A 21,729-nucleotide genomic window follows, 5' to 3' on the forward strand; every position below is an offset into this window, starting at 1 on the left:
TTTTAAATGTTGCAACGGCTAAAAAAAATTTGAATTAAAAAGTAGTCGTTGGGCCCATTTTAGCCCGTTTAGGACCAGTTGAACCGGCCCACTTAAGACCCGGTCCCGGGCCCATACGGTCCCGGTCTAACGGGCTTCTTCAATGAACCGGCCCACTTGGGCCTCAAGCCCCCTGGTCCCGGGCCCATATGAGCTCGCGGTCCTGGGCCGGGCCCGGGCCTAAACGGCCCATTTGCCACCCTTATACGGAAGAAAAGGGGTTATTTGTATTTATACCCGTTTTTTGTGTCACGTTTTAACTTGTGCCCGTTTTGCAAAAATAATTACAAGCGTACCCGCTTTTTCGCATAACTTCAGCATACGGGGCTGAAGTAGCAAAGACAATCATACAAAACTTCAGCATTCTAGTAGACGGGCCTGAAGTAGCAAGTGTGCTGAACCAAGTAGTTTTATTTGTAATTGCTGAAGTTTTGGTTTTTGTAACTGGCGAACTTCAGCTCTAGAGTTGAAGTTTTTGTTTTGTAACTAGCGAACTTCAGCTCTAGAGCTGAAGTTTTTATTTTTGTAACTGGCGAACTTCAGCTTAGAGCTGAAGTTTTTGTTTTGTAATTGGCGAAATTTTTATTTTTGTAACTGGCGAACTTCAGCTCTAGAGGTGATGTTTTTGTTTTGTAACTGGCGAAATACAGCTCTAGAGATGAAGAACCACAATTAGCAGTGATTTTTTAAGAAAATAGCAGTAATTTGTGAGCTGGGTGGTGATTGAAATGAAAGACAGAGAGAGACTTGCCTAAAAATGAGAAAGAGAATATAGGTTTGGCTTCTCAATTTCCGGAAAATGAGAGCAGAGGCAGCTACTGGATAACTTTATTTCTTTTTAGTTATGACAACAAACTCTGAAAAATTATTTTTTCTGAAATCTCTGCCAGCACTTCAAGAATAAAAGGAGAAGAGTAGGAAGTTGGATCAACTCATACTCAAAGGCAAAGGAAAAAGGCTAAAAGCACGATTTTGTTACCATATAACTAAAGCAGTGTTGCTTCTGGAGATAAATACCAGTTTGTTTTGTAACTTGAAGAAGAAAACGAAAGAGGAGAAGGAAGAGGAGGAGAAAGAGGGCTGAAGTTATTTAAAAAGTGGGTACAAGTTAAAAAATTTTTAAAAAATGGATATAGATTAAATGGGGGCGACCAAATAAGGCGCCCCGTACAATTTTTACGAAGAAAACACTTCTCCCATCAATTGATTAAGCACAAATTGCTATGTTCAAAAAGTGCTTGATCTCTAAAAAGTCATTTTGATAAAAAGTAAGGAACATATTTAGAAAACTTAATCAAACATACTTTAAAGGAATACTCTCTTATGTACACACGATATAGATCTGAAATAGGGAAATGCGCTATTGCCCTGTCAATGAATTTTTAAATTAACCTACTTTTTTGTTTGTTAAACACGAGTTCCGCTCATGCTTATAAAAATTAATATATCATATATAGGAGTATATCTCAAGTTGTTATAAATTATCACTGAAAAGGTTATATAATGGATTGGTGGGGGTAGTTGCTGGTATTCATTTTAACACAAGCTTAATTGAAAGAGAAAATTAAGATGGAGACGGCGAAAATGTGCAGAGGATTGATGATGCTCAGCTTAATGGTGGCTGTAATCGTACTTTGCAATCACCGGCCGGCTATGGCAGAAGAGGTGGCCGAGCAGTTTGACAGTCAGCTTGCCCAAGTAAGTTCTCAATCTTCTCTCTATCCTTAAGCGCACGAGTTATTTACACTAAATCACACTTAATTTACTAGTTAAAGTGATAGATTAAGGCGAGTATATGAGTCCAAATTTGGCCGACCACGACCTACAACGAGCACGACAGACGACCGGGTATTTTCGAGTCAACACTCCAAGGGATACAACCTTAAGACAAAAGAAGAAACGGTACGACCGCTGCAGTAGAGTAAGTCCCTTAGGGGACATTAAGAATATTCCGTAAATGATTCTTTGTATTTTTGGTTTTTATAACTGAGAGGAATTCCTCTCTAATATATAAGAGGAGAAATAATCTTGTAACAGGGGAGACTCGGTGAAACTTACAAACTTTGGATGAAAAGAAACTTTACAACTCTCTTCTCTCTGCTTATTATTCTAGATATTATTATCTTCAGCTGCGATTTACTCCTTCATCTTTGATTGATTTGCTCAAAAAGATTTTAATATCTTTTGAGTCAAACAATTTAGCGTCGTCTGTGGGGATTTCTATGGCTGAAATCATAGTTCTCATCTAGGCTCCTAAAAGTGACGATTACTTTTCTTCGAACCTGATAAAAACCAACAATGGCGGGAAAGGAAGCGAGGCTGAAGGCGGTAGAAGATGTCTCGAGTAATTTCCTGAACTCCCTCAACGAAGCCGATAGAGAAGACACTGAGAATACAACGCCAAGAGCTACACCAGAGGGGGAGATCTCACCTTTTCTACACGGGGATCTGACGATCCTGCGCGAAAGAGGAGCCTTAACGTCCACGGTGGGGGAAGCACCACCAGCAGTCAAAAAGCTGCTAGAAGAATGGTTGACAAGTGCTTTGAGCAACATGCTCGAGAAACCTCATCAAGGAGATGTCAAAGACTTACCACCTAAAGAAATCGCAGCTACCGCCGATGAGTCGAGCGCTACACGAACAGGTAACACTCGCGTTGTTACTGATGTATGTGGTGATGCACTCATGGCCATCTTAAAGAAAATGGAAAAGATGGAAAATGAGAACAAAGCACTCCGTGACCAAATGAAGGAGCATCAGGAGAGGGTTGACAAAATACCAGGCGCCCCGAAACTATTACCAAAATGCAATGTGGACCGATTTGTCGAACAACCATACAACAAAGGGGCTGCTCCTCATCCTATTCCAAAAACCTTCAAAATGACGCCATACTTGAAAATATACGACGGGACCACGGACCCGGAGGATCACCTAATCCATTATGTTACTGCGATAAAGGGCAACAATCTATCAAAAGAACAGGTACCATCTGTGCTGCTAAAAAAGTTCGGTGAGACCTTGACATGGGGAGCATTGACATGGTACTCCCAGCTACCAGCGCGATCGATATCGACGTTCGAAGAAATGTCGGATAAATTTTCCACCCTAGTTTTCAGGAGCTGAAGAATCGATTGACATCTGCACCAGTGCTCACTCTTCCTGAAGGAACAGAAGATTATTTGGTATATTGTGAAGCTAGGGTCAATGATATCTTCACCGTCAGGCAAACGACGGGCGAGGGACGTCGGGATTTCTTGGCCCGATTCAACAGAGTAAGGATGAGCCTACCGAACGTGTCAGAAGGGATGGCAGTGGCAGCCTTCCAAAATGGGTTAAACAGGAACGGATCAAAAGCAACCAAAAAACTGCTCAGTAGACTCATGAAGTACCCCCCCACACCACATGGGAAGAGATCCACAACGCCTATTGCGCCGAGGTAAGGGCAGATGAGGACGATCTAAATGGCCCGATTCAGCGATTAACATCAGTTCAGATCGAGGCAAGGAGAGATCGACGTAGCGATGGGCGAAGAGATCAACCACCACATTTCAATCGAGAGAGGCATCAACCCTATGTCCGAACATCCAACCCGCCCCCTCCACGACATGTGGATACCGTGCTACGACACACTACATCCCTCCGGAATGAAAGAGGTATGCCTCCACTACTATCAGCTCATAACTTTTGTATTTCCCCTTCAGAGATAGTGTACGCATTGGAGAAGCTGGGCACGAAGGTGCAGTGGCCGCAAAAAATGAAAGCAGACCCAAGCACCAGGAGGTCAAACATCCTCTGTGAATTCCACCAAGAAAGAGGACACAAGACCGAAGATTGAATAGGTCTGTGGCAAGAAGTAGTTAGGATGTTGAACCAGGGGTACCTGAAAGAACTGCTAAGCGATAAGGGAAGGGCCAACTTCGCTCGGAGGTGCGACCCATCTCAAGGGCCTCCAAAGCCACCATCACCAGCGCGTACCATACAAATGATCATTGGCAGTGGCGACGACACGGTAATCAACCATGTGAAGTTCACCACCACGCACAAACTCAAACGGACAGTCGCCCATGAACGATATGATGACCTCGAAGACAGTATCATCTTCGATAAGTCAGATGCCGACGGTTTGTCTTTCCCTTACTATGATGCTTTGGTTATAACTTTACGCATCGCTGATACAGATGTATAAAGAATCATGGTAGATGATGGAAGTGGCGCGTGTATTGTTCACCCGCGAGTTCTCGTGCAAATGAGGCTCGAGGATAAAATAATACCACATTGCATAACAATAATGGGTTTTAATAATGCAGTAGAGCGGACATCCGGAGAAATAGTGCTACCTGTCCTAGTAGGAGGGGTCACCCTGAAAACAACCTTCCATGTCATGAATCAAGAAATAGCCTACAACGCCATCATAGGGTGACCATGGATACACGCCATGCGAGCCGTCCCCTCAAGCTTCTATCAAGTGATCAAATTTCCCACCCCGTGGGGGATATTTAGCATCTGAGGCGAGCCACGCACCACCCAAGAATGCTACCGGATCGCCCAAGATTGCACACACACCAAACAACTGAAAGGAGCAAGTGCAGAGGCATAGCAATCAGCCATGTCGGGAAGTAAGCCCGACCTACAAACAGAGGCCATCAAAGACCCGGATATCGTAGAAGCCTGCAAGGAAACTATAGAGGATCTTGACCCCGTTCGATTGGATGACACCGACAGTACATAAAAGGCTTACATAGGACACAACCTCCTGGAACTAGGTAAGTATCGTAAATTTTTAACTGACAACGCCGATTTATTTTCTTTCTCCCACTCAGATATGCCAGGAATCCCAAAGGATATCGCCACTCATAGATTGAATGTCGACCCACTCTATCCGCCGATACGGAAAATGAGGAGAAAATTCAATGCCGCAATCAATGAGGCGGTCAGTGAGGAGGTGGATAAATTTCTCACCAACGGTTCCATCAGAGAATCGAAGTACCCCCAATGGGTCGCCAATGTGGTCATGGTCAAAAATAAGAATGGAAAATGGTGAATGTGTGTCGACTTCACCGATCTAAACAAAGCATGCCTAAAGGACTCCTTCCCGTTACCTCATATCGACCAACTGATCGATGCGACAGCGGGGCACGAATTGCTGAGCTTCTTGGATGCCTACTCTGGTTACAACCAAATTCTAATGGCTGAAGAAGATCAAGAAAAGATGACTTTCATCACTCACCAAGGAATGTACTGCTACAAAGTGATGTCGTTCAGACTCAAGAATGCAGGGGCCACGTACCAGAGGCTAGTCACCAAAATGTTCAAAAAACAGCTCGGCAAGACCATGGAGGTCTATATAGATGACATGTTGGCAAAGTCGGCAAGGAAGGAGGACCATATTAGCCATATGAAAGAAGCCTTAGAGATATTAAGGCAGTACGGGATGCCGTTAAATCCCGAGAAGTGCGCTTTCGGCGTAACCTCAGGAAAATTCCTTGGCTTCCTCGTGTCGCAAAGGGGAATCAAAGTCAACTCGGATCAAATTAAAGCCATCGATGCTATACCAGAGGTACTAACCAGCAAAAAGCAGGTGTAGAAGTTAACAGGGCGAATGACCGCCTTATCAAGGTTCATTTCACGATCCTCGGACAGATGCCACAAATTCTTCAATGTGCTGAGAAAAGACCACAGGCTGCATTGGAATGAGGAATGTGTCGACGCACTGAGAAAACTAAAAGCGTATATATCTTCGCCACAACTACTCGTCAAAGCAGATCAAGGTAAGTGTCTGCCTGTGTATTTAGCAGTTTCCGAAGTCGTAGTAAGTACAATCTTACTACTTGAATTTTGTACTTGTCAAAGCAGATCAAGGTAAGTGTCTGCCTGTGTATTTAGCAGTTTCCGAAGTCGTAGTAAGTACAAAATTCCTTGGCTTCCTCGTGTCGCAAAGGGGAATCAAAGTCAACTCGGATCAAATTAAAGCCATCGATGCTATACCAGAGGTACTAACCAGCAAAAAGCAGGTGTAGAAGTTAACAGGGCGAATGACCGCCTTATCAAGGTTCATTTCACGATCCTCGGACAGATGCCACAAATTCTTCAATGTGCTGAGAAAAGACCACAGGCTGCATTGGAATGAGGAATGTGTCGACGCACTGAGAAAACTAAAAGCGTATATATCTTCGCCACAACTACTCGTCAAAGCAGATCAAGGTAAGTGTCTGCCTGTGTATTTAGCAGTTTCCGAAGTCGTAGTAAGTACAATCTTGGTCTGTGAAAATAAAGGTACGCAATCTCCAATTTATTATATCAGCAAAACTTTAATCGATGCCGAGTCAAGGTACCCTCACCTTGAAAAACTAGCTCTGGCACTGATTGTGGCTTCACACAAGCTTAGACCATATTTTTAGTGTCACCCCATAAAAGTGGTAACAACCTTCCCCCTAAGAGGTATCCTGCACAAACCCGAACTATCGGGTAGACTTGCCAAATGGGCCATAGAATTAAGTGAGCACGACATAACATACCAACCGCGAACTGCCATCAAGTCGCAGGTGCTCGCCGACTTCGTCGCTAATTTCAGCACGGAGATATTGCTCGAGGCAGAACAAGAAGCACTCCATGCTTCTACGCATACCGACCTCTGGGTCCTCTACACCGACGGTGCCTCCAATGCCTCGGGATCGGTACTAGTACTCGTCCTCGAGGTTCCTATGAGCGAAGTAATTCGCCAGTCCATACAATGACCCAAGATGACTAACAACGAGGCCGAATATGAGGCTGTGATTGCAGATTTGAAGTTAGCCCTCAAATACGGCTCCCGACGACTCGTCCTCCACTATGACTCTTAACTCGTTATGAATCAAGTCACCGAGACTTTCCAAATCAAAGAGCAGAGACTACAAAGATACTAGTCGAAAATCCACAAACTGCTACCAGAATTTGATGAATGCCGCCTTGACCAAATACCCAGGGCGCAAAATATTGAAGCAGATGGCCTTGCCAAACTAGCTGCAGCCACCAGGAATATCAACAAAGAAAACGTGGTCACCCTCCTTCATTCCGCAATAGATCACGTCGAAGTACATTCTATAAACCTAACTTGGGACTGGCGTAACTGCTTCGTAGCCTATTTACAGGATGGAACGCTCCCGCAAGATAAAAAAAAATCCAAAAAACTCCGGGTACAGGCAGCTCGATACAGCCTAGTAAACGACGATCTCTACAAAAGAACATCCGACGGCCCCCTAGCCAAATGTCTTGGACCACATCAAACAAGATGAGTACTGGAAGAAGTACACGAAGGGCATTGCGGTGCCTACACGAGAAATCGCTCCCTCGTTCGATGCCTCATCCCCGCCGCCTACTACTGGCCTACCATGAAAAAAGAAGCCACGAACTATGTCCGAAGATGCGAGCAATGTCAAAAGTATGCCCCTATGATACATCAAGCAGGAGAACTCCTCCATTCCGTCACTTCGCCATGGCCATTCATAAGATGGGGAATAGACATAGTCGGGCTCCTCCCAGCAGGACGAGGTAAGGTACGCTTCCTTTTGGTTCTAACTATCTACTTCTCTAAATAGGTGGAAGCAGGTGCATACACTTAGATACGTGAGCAGGAGGTCATCGCCTTCATATGAAAAAATATTACATATCATTTTGGCATCCCCAAGGAAATTAGTTGCGACAACGGACCTCAATTCGTCAGAAAAAGAACGACTTAGTTTTTTGAAAAGTGGCGCATCAAACGAATACTCTCCACGCCATATCACCCTGCCGCCAATGACCAAGCTAAGTCCTCTAATAAAGTAATGCTGAACATTTTGAAAAAGAAGCTTGAGGAAGCTAAAGGGCTATGGCCTGAACTACTACTTGAAGTATTATGGGCATACCACACTATGCCAAAATCTAGCACGGGAGAAACGCCATACTCACTGGTCTATGGGACCGACATAGTTATACCCGTCGAGGTCGGGGAGCCCTACTGAGATACTCCAACGAGAGCAGAACAAGCAACGACGAAAGTATGCTACAAGATCTGGATGAAGTTAAAGAACGAAGAGACATGGCCCACATAAGAATGGTAGCCCAGAAGCAGCAAGTAGAAGGATACTACAACAAGAGAGCCAAGGTGCGAGCACTCAAAGTTGGTGACTACGTCCTCAAGGCCAAAACACAAGCATCAAAAGACCCTAATGAAGGAAAATTAGGGACGAACTATATAAAATCGTAGCAACAACAAGCAAAGGAGCATTCCAACTAGAAACAATGGAGGAAAAACTGCTCCAAAACAACTGGAACGTCGTCGATCTCAAGTATTTCCACTTCTAAAAGGTGTCACCTAAGTCGTACTCTTTTTTTCTCACCCGGGTTTTGTCCCAATCGAGTTTTCCCGGGGAGGTTTTTAACGAGGCAGTAAGGGGGACGCCTTAAGGAGCAACATGATGTTCATTACATCGACCCGTCGATATGATCTCCAGATCGAAGTAATGAAGGGACTACATATAGATAATCAAATCTCCATTGTATTTACGGAATCAAATCTCCATTATATTTACGGAATCAAATCTCCATTGTATGAACGGAATCAAATCTCCATTATATTTACGGAATCAAATCTCCATTGTATATGCGGAACCAGATCTCCACTAATCGACATGTGATGTCTTCCTACGGGAATACAACAGTCTCCAAAAGTTTAAGTTCGACCTCGTTCGAACTACGATAGGATTCTACTTCGACGACAGTTCGAAGCAACATCCCAATGGCCAAGGCCATCGACGACAATTTAAGTTCGACCTTGTTTGAACCACGACGGGATTATACTTCAACAACATTTCGAGGCATCCCAATGTCCAAGGCCATCGACGAAAATATTGGTTCGACCTCGTTCGAACCACGACGGGATTCTACTTCGACAACATTTTGAAGCAACATCCCAATGGCCAAGGCCATCGACGACAATTTAAGTTCGACCTCGTTCAAACCACGGCGGGATTCTACTTCGACAACAGTTCAAAGCAACATCCCAATGGCCAAGTCCATCGACGACAATTTAAGTTCGACCTCGTTCGAACCACGACGGGATTCTACTTCGATGACGGTTCGAAGTAACATCCCCATGGATAAGGCCGTCGACAACAATATAAGTTCGACCTTGTTCGAACTACGACGGGATTCTACTTTGACGACAGTCGAAGCGACACCTAATAGCCAAGGGTGTCACTATCATGTATGATAAATGCAAAGAAAAAACAATAAACAAACAAGCCGACGAAAGTAAATTTTACATTCGCCCCTACAAACAGGCCCAAGTACGACCCGTGCAAAAACTCCTAAACAAAAGTAAATACAAACCAAGACTACATATCATCCCCAGTAGGGTAAGCATCTTCATACCACGAGTCTGAAGCAAGATGATTCGCGTTATCAGAATTGACACCCTCCCCGTTAGGTGTGAGGGGGTCGTACCCGCATGACTCACGAATTGCACGAGCTTCGCCGTGCACAACCTAAACCTCCGCCTCTGTAGCCCTACCCTCAGCGTGAAAAGCCTTATACACGTCAAGATGAGCCTCCGCATGGACCCACAACTTGTACAAACGACGGGGCATGCCCGGATCAGCTGAGGCACAAGACATAGAAGGCTAAGAACGTCGACTTGCCTCCTCTGCCCTCGGTGAGGCCATTTGTCCCTTCAATGCGGCCAACTCCGCCTCTAGCTCCTTGACACGCCCTTCGAGCCCTGCAACTTGACGACTAGAGGCTTCCCTCTCCCCAATCAGTTCTGACCTAGAATTACGGAGGGCATCCTCCAAAGATACCGATTCAGAAATAGCTGCCGCTAGCTTATCGGCGCCGAAGTTCAGCTCGCCCTTGAGCCCCTCAATCTCTGCTACCTTAGCAACCAACTCGGCGGTCAAATCGGCCACCTTCAGTTGTAAGTTGGCATTCTCAACCGTCACCCCCTGGCTCAATTCGAGGTCGTCCTCCTTCGCCTTAAGGGAGGCCTCTAGTTCACTATTACGGGCGACTGCTTTCACAAGATCTTCGTCCCTCTCCTTCAACTCCTCTATCTTGCTCTCCAATTGGTCCTCCCGCTGCTTGAGCCCCTAACGAAACACCTGGAACTCAGGATCTTGATGATAGATGTCAGACATCGCTCGATGCTTAGCACGATACTGCTGATACTTGGACGATATCTTCTCACAAAGGCCCATCCTTTTTCTCTCACGACACTCTCTTTCCACCTCCAAGACAAGGGTCTGACAAAACAGAAGGGAAGAAGTTAGAAACAAAATGCAAAATGACAATTATCGCACCGGTCCAACGACAGAAAGAGAAGGAAAGACACCTACTTGCAGGGCCATACCAGCGACCTTCTAAGATAACTCCACGTCGCTCATTGCTCCAAGCAACTCATTTTCAGGAGTGGCACATAGAGGAGCGAGGGTCGACGCCACCTGCTCGTTGTTCAGCAGCAAGTTGTAGTTCCCCGGGACTACCACGTGACAGTTGGACCCATCCATCCTAACCTCTACATGGGTATGGCGACTCGCAAATTCCTTAATATCCTCTGGGTCGATATCCGAACCCGAGCTATCACCCTTGACACGAGGCCCTCCAACATTAGATGATGCACCGCCCTCTACGGAGCACACTAAACCGGCTCCCGAGCCAACTCCCTCCACTTGGGGAGATCTCCCCAACAAAATGGCATCGGCCATAAATACGGGTACCGGGGCTATCCGAGATGCCCTACTGCCGTCGGCGTCCGTAGCCACACCCTTCCCCAATTCTAGCCTCCTCCTTTTTCTTTCCAGTGGCTCGTCTCTATTAGAAGATTCATCCAAAGGATGTGAGGCCGATACCGAAGAAGCCTTTTCCCTCGTGGCCATAACCCAAGACGAATCTCCCAAATGTATAGGTTGAGGACGACCCTTCCGAATAGAATCGCTCAAAATAAATCGCGTGTCTGCAGCAGCAATGGCTTGTCTAAAAGCGGGAACTGGCACCCTCCGCTTAGAAGCACCTCAACCTGTCATCACAAAGGGTCGTATTATTAAGCAAGGTCACATGGCCAACGAAGTAGTAAGTAAGGCATTTACCTGAGGAAACTCTACGGCCATAACGCTGCACGAAGACGGGCCAAGTCCGAGTTTCTGTCGCATGAGGCAGCAGGCGGTCCACCCAATCCTTGATACCCATAATGGGACGAGGCGGACGACCCATAGCTGCAAAATGACGAGTAAGTAAAAGTTATAATAATTACAGAAGAAAGGGGAACATAACGAATGACGACACTTATGAGTTTCGTTCCATCGCTCCGAAAATCTGGCGGAATCAGAAACAACGTGTTCGGTCTTGACAAAGAAGTACTTGTGCCAAAATTTACGGCTCGCCCGGTCATCTATCCCGACCACCAGCCCTTTCGTACCACGAAGCCTCAAATGCACCATGGTACCCCTAAGGAAGCCAGGCGTGAACAAGTGCAAAAGGTTATGGACAGAGACGCTACACTCCGCCAACTCTGCATACTTAGTCAATAGCAGAAGCACCTTGAGCGTATACGGCGAAAGCTGTGCTGGGCAAACATGGTAAAATCTACAGAATTCTTCCGCTAAGGGGAAGAGAGGAAGGGTGTAGCTAATCATGAAAGGATACTCATAAAAAGCACAGTACCCAGGTCTGTGGACGTCAACGTAATCCCTCCCCGCTGGAACCATTTCTACGTGAGCAGAGATGCCATACTTTATACGGAGGGCATCAAGATGAACCTGCTCTGTCTCAGAAAATACGGGGTTCGGGGTAGGAGGTGGATCTTTGAGGAAGTCACTCCAGGACAAGGGATGCCTCGGTAGTAACTCCTCCACCGTAAGAGGGTTGTCACTCTCTTCTACCACCACATCTCCGCTACCGGAAGGAGGCACCGCGGATGACGGGGTGGCTTCAGGAACCTCTTCGCTAGAACGACAAGACCTCGGCATAATATCGTTCAAAGGAGTAACAATCCAAAGGGAGTAAGAAAGAAGAAAACTTCCGGTGAAGAACGGAAACAGAAGTAGGAGGGTATAAGAACAAGTGAAGAAGACTAAGAGGTTATCAAGAGAGAAATGGCCAAAGTTTTTCAAAATATCAAACCCTTCACCTATTTATAGGGTTGGGTGCACCAGAATCGAGGTGGCATGCCTCAAATAAGCGCATAAATCGAAGCGCCGAGTCGTCAGCCCCTGCCTCAAAAACCTGCGTAATGATGACGCACGTAAGGCTGACATCACTTCCCAGTAGCGTGCACTCTTCGGTGCTTTACTGAAAATGATGACCATCATCCGTTGACCACGTCGTAACATTTCAACGGGACAAATTTCTTCCAAAGAAGGCACGAAGTCCACTCATCGAGGACGCGCCCGGTCGCAACCCCGACGAGCGGAGGTACTAACTGTATGGGTCCAAATTTTACCGACCACGACCTACAACGAGCACGACAGACAACCAGATATCTCCGAGTTGACGCCCCAAGGGATACAACCTTAAGACAAAAGAAGAAACGGTATGACCGCTGCAGTAGAGTAAGTCCCTTAGGGAACATTAAGAATATTCCGTAAATGATTCTTTGTATTTTTGGTTTTTATAACTGAGAGGAATTCCTCTCTAGTATATAAGAGGAGAAATAATCTTGTAACGGGGGAGACTCGGTGAAACTTACAAACTTTGGATGAAAAGAAACTTTACAACTCTCTCCTCTCTGCTTATTATTCTAGATATTATTATCTTCAGCTACGATTTACTCCTTCATCTTTGATGATTTGCTCAAAAAGATTTTAATATCTTTTGAGTCAAACAGCGAGAATATATACTTTAACCATGAACAAGTGGAAAAGAAAAAGAGAAATTTATATTGCAAACGCATATTTCATGCATTTATTAAGTTATTGCATATTTGTATCAAACGGGGATCAAATAAGCTTTTGGCTCATGAGTCTGACAGTAAAAATTTGCTATGGACATGTAAAGCGTGGACCATGGGATGCTAGTTGCAGGAAGTTCGTGCCTTGTGTGCAGAACCCAAGTAGCAGCTGCATAACCGAATGCTGCGACTCATTCAACTTCTGGGCTCCCCTTCCCCAAAAATGCAGCTGCTGGCGTACTGCCCGAAACACTAATAGAGAAGCTTTATATGCTCTTCAAAACTATTGTGGCTTCCAGCCGCCTACACTTTGTCCACATTTGCAAGTTAGTGATTTTCTGCCTTTTTGTCTTCTTCACAGCAGTCATTATTCACTCCTTTATGTTAAAATACCTTTGAGTCTATACATTGATAGTGTAAATGATACTTACAGTATGAGATCACTTAATTGCAAGGTATTTACAGACAGATTTTCATGACAAGCATTACTTGGTAACTTAATTAAAATTGTCATATACCCTACTATAGTGACAGGAGGCAGGATTTACATAAAGGGAATTCAACATCTACTATTTATACGTAAAGAAAATTGATCTTGTATATATAGTGTGATTTTTTGTCGATCCTCGTCTGCCCCTGCCCTAGCTACTATCATAGGTTAAACACTTAAATTACAGAGCTGTAATGTAAAATATTAACACATCAGAAGAGCACAATCTTCTCTGTTAGGAGTACATTTTTTCCTCAAATGTTCTTTTTATAAAATTCAAAAAACAAACTAATAATTCACCCCACATGTTCTTTCTTGAATGTATATGACACAAAGTATCTTACAACAAATTTAAGGATCGGTGTAAAACAAATGAGTTCCATTTTTTATTTGTCTTCTGAAAAATAATATTGTACTAGTTAAATACGAAGTACTATGTAAATTAGTTTTACCCTCAGAAAATGTAACGTGGAAATCAAGCAGCTGCAAGAGGTAGAGGAAACTAGGGAGGCCACAGACAACAAGAGCAGTAGCAACCAGCAGGTGGCTACTTGCTGTGCAAAAGATAAAAGAAAAGATAAAGAGTTGCATGTTAAACACAGCTTCCATTGACCAATGTTGCTCAACATTCAAGATAATGCTTGGCCGTAACTGCGACTGCTACAATTACGCCAAGGATTTAGACAATCAAGCTCTCATCACACTTGAGAGTTACTGTGATGTTACCAATCCATGCAAGAGTGCTCAAGTAATTACTCCTTTCCTCTTCTTGATTCTTTTCATATCATGAATGACTCCTTCATTATATGTGCCTCTATCATTTTGCAAATTTCCTTGCGTATTGACTAATAATGCATGTCTGTTTTGTTGGTTTCAGGTAATCTAGGATTCTGAGAGGGGAATGGAAGTAATCTAAAAAATGTTTAGCTCTATTGTATGAATAACTACTATTCCACTATGTAGCAAAGTTACCTTATGTTTAGAGCCCTATGATGTAGAACATAGTTGTTTCACCATAAGCGATAGCAATAAACTTCGGTCTATTTGCATTTCTTTTATTCAGATAGATTCTTCTCCAGCTGCTCTTTTCCGATCTACTTAAAGATGAGATCACCTTTAATATATAGTTTGTGTTCATGCATCTTTTTACTTCTTAACACCTCATTGAAGTTTTACTTGCTTTTGTGGCAACATCGCGTCCCTATCATGTGAAAAAAATTTATGATCAAAGTCTCATAGCTCTACTTCTCAATAATTTCTAGCAAAAGCAAAAGTTTTAAACTTTAAATATTCATAAAAGCTTCCACAATTGCTAGCATAATAGAAATGCAAAATGATAGAGCAACATCATATTATGGTTCAAGAATGTACTATATGCACACAAGACTAAGAAGAACCATAGCTGAAAGTAGGTAACTAATTACCAAATTTAGCTTGTAAAAACTTATGAAGAGTTGCCAATTGATTCCAATGCTTTCTTACGTCCCTTAAAAAGCAAGGTCAGTCATCAGTAAGCTCAAGATCAAGAAACGGGTAAAGCTATATGATTCCAATTCTTTCCTTACCTTTAATCTTGACAAGTAAGGGCGTCCCAATTTCGTTTGTGAATGAATTCCATTAGAGCTTGATGAAGAAGTGTTTAAGCTGTCATTACTTATTGGAGAAATTATTACTTCCTCATTTGCAAGTTAGGCATCAATTTGGTCACTAACTTGTTGCAAATGTAGCTTCTCCTAGTGCTGAATATATTTTGCTCTTTTGCCTCGTATTACTCATATGAACTATCCTGCAGGGTTACTTCAAAAAAATACAAAATTATAAGATACTGCAGTAGAAAGAAGCAGAAAGCATAAAATTTTATATCCAGCTTCTATGCTAGAGGGGGATTCATCATATGGGACAGATCATTCAGTTGGCAATGACTTAAGCCCTTACCTTTGCTCCTTTTCTGGTTAAGAGGCAGCATTATATATAATTACAACTAATATTAACTAAAACAAGTATAACGAAACCAGAGAAACAGAGATATTCCAATACTTAGGTAGCTGAATTTACAGAAACAGAGACATTCCAATACTGAAGAAACGAAAAATAACAAGAGTAGCATAACGAATAATGAATGAAATTTTTTTCTTAATTTTGCACAACCATGATAAAGATCTTGATTCCCTCCCTCTAACAACTCATTTAATTTTTTCTTTTCTCTTCTTAACTTACATCTTGTGCGCACTATGGTACTTACGAGATATGCCCTTTAAAGTACTCCTTCCGTTTTATATTAAATGATGTACTTTCCTTTTTAGTATGTTCCAAAACAAATGATACATTTTTAAATTTGAAAATAATTCAACTTTAAACTTTTTCATTTTACCCATTTACCCTTAATGAGAAGCTTTTATAGCCATACAAATGTCATGGCCCCACAAACTTTTTACCCCTTAAACTTTTAAGACCACACGTTTCAAAAGTCTTCTTTTTTTTCCTTTAAACTCCGTGCCAAGTCAAACTACCTCATATAATATGAAACGGAGGGAGTGCTTGTTTACCTCAAAATACGAGTAACAATTAAACTTGTAATGTGGTTATAAGGATACATGATCTGATTCAACGCCAATTGATAAATGTCTAGATAAATAAATGAATTAAATGATTAAGATAAATCAAACCAGTGTCGTTGCAAGCTATCGACCTCGATTGGAATAGGATTGAGACAGAGCGTTAAGATCAATAAGAATAATAGTATGTTATAAGCAGGTAAAAGAGCAGCGTATTATTTCTCAGTAAGTCTCTGTACAAATGAACAGGGTTCCTCTTTATATAGTAGAGGAATCCTAAATAAGGTATAACTCTAATTTCGGAAGTAAAATCCATGATTGGTATCAATAACCATCAGCGGTTCTGTCGGTTCCGATATTCTCGCAGAGATTTGTGGTCGATCACTGATATCTCGCTATTCTGTTATGTTAGATCCAGTTTTAATGATGCAAATAATATACATATGCAGGACATTAATTACAAGGAGTCAAGAAGATACTACAAGACTACTGAAGACTATCCTGATGACTAAGGGGAAAAACAATCAACAAAGATTACAATACAAATCAGCAAATCTGGACGACTAAGGAAAGGACTCGCAAATCTAGATAACTAAGGAAAGAATCCAATCAGCCAATCAATCAGCAAAGAATAACGGCCAGCTGCGACGGAGAGAATCAAGCAAGCCTTAACCTAAGGCACAAATCAAGGATAGCATCCCGAAAGATCGAAGATTTTGTAAAGATTGGTACGCGACTAATTTCGGAAGAACCAACAATCAAGGAGCAAGTTTTCAATGCATACATCTGCTGAAGCAAGTTTTCAATGCATACATCTGCTGAAGGAAGAAAATCAAGGAAAAGCAACGACTAGCTATCTTATTCTTGGAAAGAATCAATCTCTTTCCAAGGATCAAATATCTTGGGTTGTCAAGCCTCGACCGTCATCAAAGTATTTATACCCAGCCTTAAACCCTAGTCAGACATACTTTGATCGAACCAAAAACTACTCTCTTTATTCTACTGCAAACAAACATTGTAGTTCACTAAGATCTGCTATGTAACAAGTCAGAGAAAAAAAGGAGAGTATAACACTGGTGAGACATTGTATAAAAAAAGAAACGAGTACTAGAGAAATTGTGTTGTCGATTAACTTCAACTGTACTCGGAGAAACACATTTACTAAAAGAGAACTCCCTTGCAACCCACGGGGACTGGACTAGGATTCACATTGAATCCGAACAAGTATAAATTCCTGGTGTCTTTAATTCCTGCATTTACCTTCTGCAATTTACTTTATGTCATTATAACTGTTAAGTTATTATATCTAGTCGACTACTCGATTAATTAGTCAACTAATAAGCGATTAAGTTTAAATATTTACAATTCACCTCCCCTCTTGTACTTTCAATTGGTATCAGAGCAAGACTCACATTTTACTTTTGCTTAACAGCTTGTGAAAAAAGATCATGGCAAATCAAGTTATCATAGGAGCTCTCTTTTAGGAAGGAAATTCACAAGTTAGACCACCATACTTCAATGGATAACATTTCTCCCACTGAAAAGTGCGAATGGAAAACTTTGCCAAAGCTTATGACGTCAAAGTTTGGAGAGTCATTAAAAAGGGAAACTATCCCTTACTATTGCCACTCCACCACTTGTTGATCCTGAAGATATAGATTCATACACAAAAGAGCAAATGAGAGTGGTACAAGTTAACAACAAAGCGAGAAATCTGCTTCATAACGCTATAAGTGATGAAGAATATGAGAAAATCTCAAGTTGTAACATAGCCAAAGAAATGTGGGACAAGCTTGAGGTCACTTATGAAGGAACCAGCAAAGTAAAGGAAACACATATCAACATGCGGGTCCATGATTACGAACTCTTCTCAATGAAAGAAGGAGAATCTATTGAAGAGATGTTTGTCATGTTTAGCAAAATAATTAGCGATCTAAAGGCGTTTGGCAAGCCTTACACTAGTAGTGATCAAGTTAGAAAAATTCTCAAGAGTTTACCAAGTACTTGGCAGACCAAAATAGTCACACTGGAATCTCAAGATCTAAACAAATTATCCCATGATTAACTACGAGGAGAACTCATTGCTTTTGAAAAGACGCATCTCAAGAAGACCAATCAAGAAAAGAAAGAAAATAGTTGCATTCAAAACCTCTACTGAAATAGCTGAAAACAAAATTGACAATGATCCTTAAGCTTTGCAAGAAGAGATTACTATGCTATCTAAAACATGGATGGATTAATAAGAAGATACAGGAACACAAAGAAAGGAAGAATTACACCAAGACGATCCAGGCAATACAACGAACATGATAAGAATGATGGAAAATGCTATGAATGTGGAAGATTTGGGCATATTCAAGCTGAGTGCCCAGAACTGAAGAGGAAGATCTCTAGAGGCTTCAACAAGAACAAATGCTTCGGAAGCTGGAGCGATGAGGATAATTTAGACCACGAAGAGATAGCAAATCTCTGCTTCATGACAATTATAGAAAATGAATGAATAAATCCTCAGGATGCTGGACAGACGAGGACATTTCAGATGACGAAAATGAAAACTGGTTCATGGCACGAGATGAAACTAGTGAGGTAAGATCCTATAACTGTGAAAGATATAATGAGTTGCAGGATATTCTTGATTTAACTTTGAAAGAGTTTCAAAAAATGATGAATGAGCTTAAGAGGCTCACTAAGGAAGTTAAAGACTGGAAACTCAAACATGAAGTATGTGAAATCGAAAAGAAGTACTTCAAGAAGAGTTTGAGGAATTGGAAAGCAACTCAATGGCATGCGCAAATCCACCAGTCACAGTTATGTTAGGTCGAACCAGACGACTTACAAGTCAACTGTAAAAGGACCAGCTAGAACCAAGTCGACTAGTACTAACACTAATGAAAGACCTAAAAGTGGGTCAGAATTTATGTGTCATTACTATAATAAAAGTAGGCATAAATATTCCTTTTGTCGTTTTCGTAACACAAACGTTTCAGGATGGGTTTGGAAACCAAAAAATTTTGAACCGAATAACACTAACCCTCCAGGACCTAGGCAAGCTTGGGTACCTAAAAGAAATTAATCATCTTGTTTTGGAACACCATAGAATAAGCCGCAAAGAAAAATGGTATCTAGACAGTACGTGTTCCAGTCATATGACATGTGACAAAAACCTGTTCAAAGAAGTTACAAAAATTGATGGAGGAAGTGTTAAGTTTGGGGATGATTCAAAAGGCAAAATCATTGGTATTGGAATAATTCCCTTCAATAACAATTGTAACATCACTGAAGTTTATCTTGTCGATGGCCTCAACTACAATCTCTTGAGCATAAGTCAACTCTGTGACTCAGGATATGAGGTAAATTTTAAGAAAACAGGATGTACTATTGAAGATGAATCAGGTAAAATAGTCATTCCTAGAAAAAGGTATGGAAATGTTTATATCCTTGATAATTTTAAAAAGATAGATGGTCATATTTTCTTATCCTCTATGTCTGATGATCCATGGTTATGTCATAGGAAACTTGGTCATGCTAGCATGCATTTGATAGAAAAATTGTCCAAACATGAATTAGTTGTTGGTCTACCCAAACTGAATTTTTCTAGAACTCATATTTGTGATGCATGTCAAATGGGTAAGCAGACCAGAAACTCTTTCAAAAACAAAGATGTAGTCTACTTCAAAGCCCTTGCAATTACTTTATATGGATTTATTTGGGCCTACTAGAACGGCTAGTATAGGAGGAAAGAGGTATGCTTTTGTTATTGTTGATGATTATCCACGTTTCACTTGGGTAATTTTCTTATCTCATAAGGATGAAGCATTAAGAAATTTTGAAATTTTCTGCAAAAAGGTTGAAAGAGAAAAGGGATACCTGATTTCAACAATTTAGAGTGACCATGGAGAAGAATTTAGAAACAGAGTATTTGAAGACTTTTGTAATGATTAGGGATACACCCATAATTTCTCTGCACCACGCTCACCACAACAAAATGGAGTTGTGGAAAGAAAGAACAGAACCCTCCATGTTATGGCAAAAACCATGTTACTAAAACACTCACTGCCAAACCACTTCTGGACAGAAGGTGTAAGTACAACATGTCACATCCTCAACCGTTGCCTCATAAGGCCTATTCTGAAGAAGACTGCATATGAACTATGGAAATGTAAACGTCCAAATATTAGTTACTTCCATCCCTTTGGAATTAAATGCTTTATCCACAATAACGGTAATGATAATCTTGGAAAGTTCGATCTAAGAAGTGACGAAGGTATTTTTCTCGGATACTCATTAAATAGTAGATCTTTTAGAGTCTATAATAAATGCACACTATGTGTGGAAGAATCTGTACATGTTATATTCGATGAAAATAATCCCTTGGTCGAGAAAGGAATTATTGCAGGTGATGAATATCAAGCTCAAGAAACTCAAGAGACAAGCAAATTGCAAGAGTCGACTGATACACCTGCTGTAACAGAGTCAACTGGTGAAGACAACAGCAATGTACCAGATCAACCAATCGAGTCAACTACAAATGTAGTTCGTCCAAATGAATGGAGAAGCGAGCCTGAATATCCTCAAAAATTCATTATGGGGGATCCAAATGAAGGAATGAAAACCAGGGGAGCTCTAAAAAAGAAAGCAAATATCGCATTGATTTCTCAAATTGATCCAAATAAGATAGAGGAAGCACTAAAAGATTCAAGTTGGGTATAAGCTATGCAGGAAGAGTTAGATCAGTTTACTAAGAACCAAGTGTGGAATTTGATACCCAAACCTGATAATGTATCTATAATCGGAACAAAGTGGATTTTTAGAAATAAATTGAATGAGGATGGAAAGGTCGTAAGAAATAAAGCCATACTAGTTGCTCAAGGCTACTCACAACAGGAAGGAGTCGACTATGATGAAACTTTCGCCCCAGTAGCTCGTTTGGAGTCCATACGAATTCTTCTGGCATACTCATCATTTAAAGGATTCAAGCTGTTTTAAATGGATGTTAAAAGTGCCTTTTTGAATGGATTTATCGAAGAAGAAGTATATGTGAAACAACCTCCAGGTTTTGTAGGTTCAAAATTTCCATACCATGTATACAAGCTCACTAAGGCGTTGTATGGGCTAAAACAAGCTCCACGTGCTTGATATGATAGACTGAGTTCTTTTCTTGTTGATTATGGCTTTGCAAGAGGTAAAATAGATACTACCTTATTCATTAAACGATCATCGGAAGGTAACCTTATTATTCAAATTTATGTCGATGATATTATATTTGGTAGTGCTAACCCTCTCATGTGCAAGGAATTTTCAAATCTTATGCAAAGCGAATTCGAAATGAGTATGATGGGTGAGCTCACGTTCTTCCTTGGACTACAAATTCAACAATCTGAAGAAGGACCCTTCATATGTCAGACCAAATATACAAAAGAGTTGATTCAAAAATTTGGTATGAGCAGTGCAAAATCAATTGGCACACCAATGAGCCATTCCACAAATCTAGACAAAGATGAACAAGGTATTCCTGTTGATGAAACTAAATATCGTGGAATGATTGAATCACTGTTGTATTTGATAGCAAGTCGACCAGATATTATGTTCAACATATGTAAATGTGCTAGGTTTCAGTTAGCTTCCAAGGAATCACATTTGACTGCCATAAAAAGAATGATTCGATATCTCTTTGGGACTGTATCTCATGGATTATGGTACCCTCCCTCTAACTCTTTTAAATTAGAAGGTTTTTCAGATGCTGACCT

At 41.5% G+C, this 21,729-nt stretch overlaps 1 protein-coding gene and 1 long non-coding RNA gene across 2 annotated transcripts; both read left to right on the forward strand.

Annotated features, from left to right (window-relative positions):
- The first annotated feature begins 1,558 nt into the window (after positions 1-1,558).
- LOC142161811 (uncharacterized) lies at positions 1,559-14,462 on the forward strand. Its single transcript, XR_012693440.1, has 3 exons — positions 1,559-1,737; positions 13,045-14,175; positions 14,305-14,462. It is a non-coding gene; the product is annotated as an uncharacterized LOC142161811 (long non-coding RNA).
- Positions 14,463-17,660: 3,198 nt separating this feature from the next.
- LOC142162190 (uncharacterized) lies at positions 17,661-18,047 on the forward strand. The gene has a single exon (XM_075218512.1). The coding sequence runs from the start codon at positions 17,661-17,663 to the stop codon at positions 18,045-18,047; it is 387 nt and encodes a 128-aa protein (XP_075074613.1).
- The last annotated feature ends 3,682 nt before the right edge of the window (positions 18,048-21,729 follow it).

The sequence above is a fragment of the Nicotiana tabacum genome, chromosome 7 (genome assembly GCF_000715075.1).
Source record: "Nicotiana tabacum cultivar K326 chromosome 7, ASM71507v2, whole genome shotgun sequence".
NCBI classification, from domain to species: Eukaryota; Viridiplantae; Streptophyta; class Magnoliopsida; order Solanales; family Solanaceae; genus Nicotiana; species Nicotiana tabacum.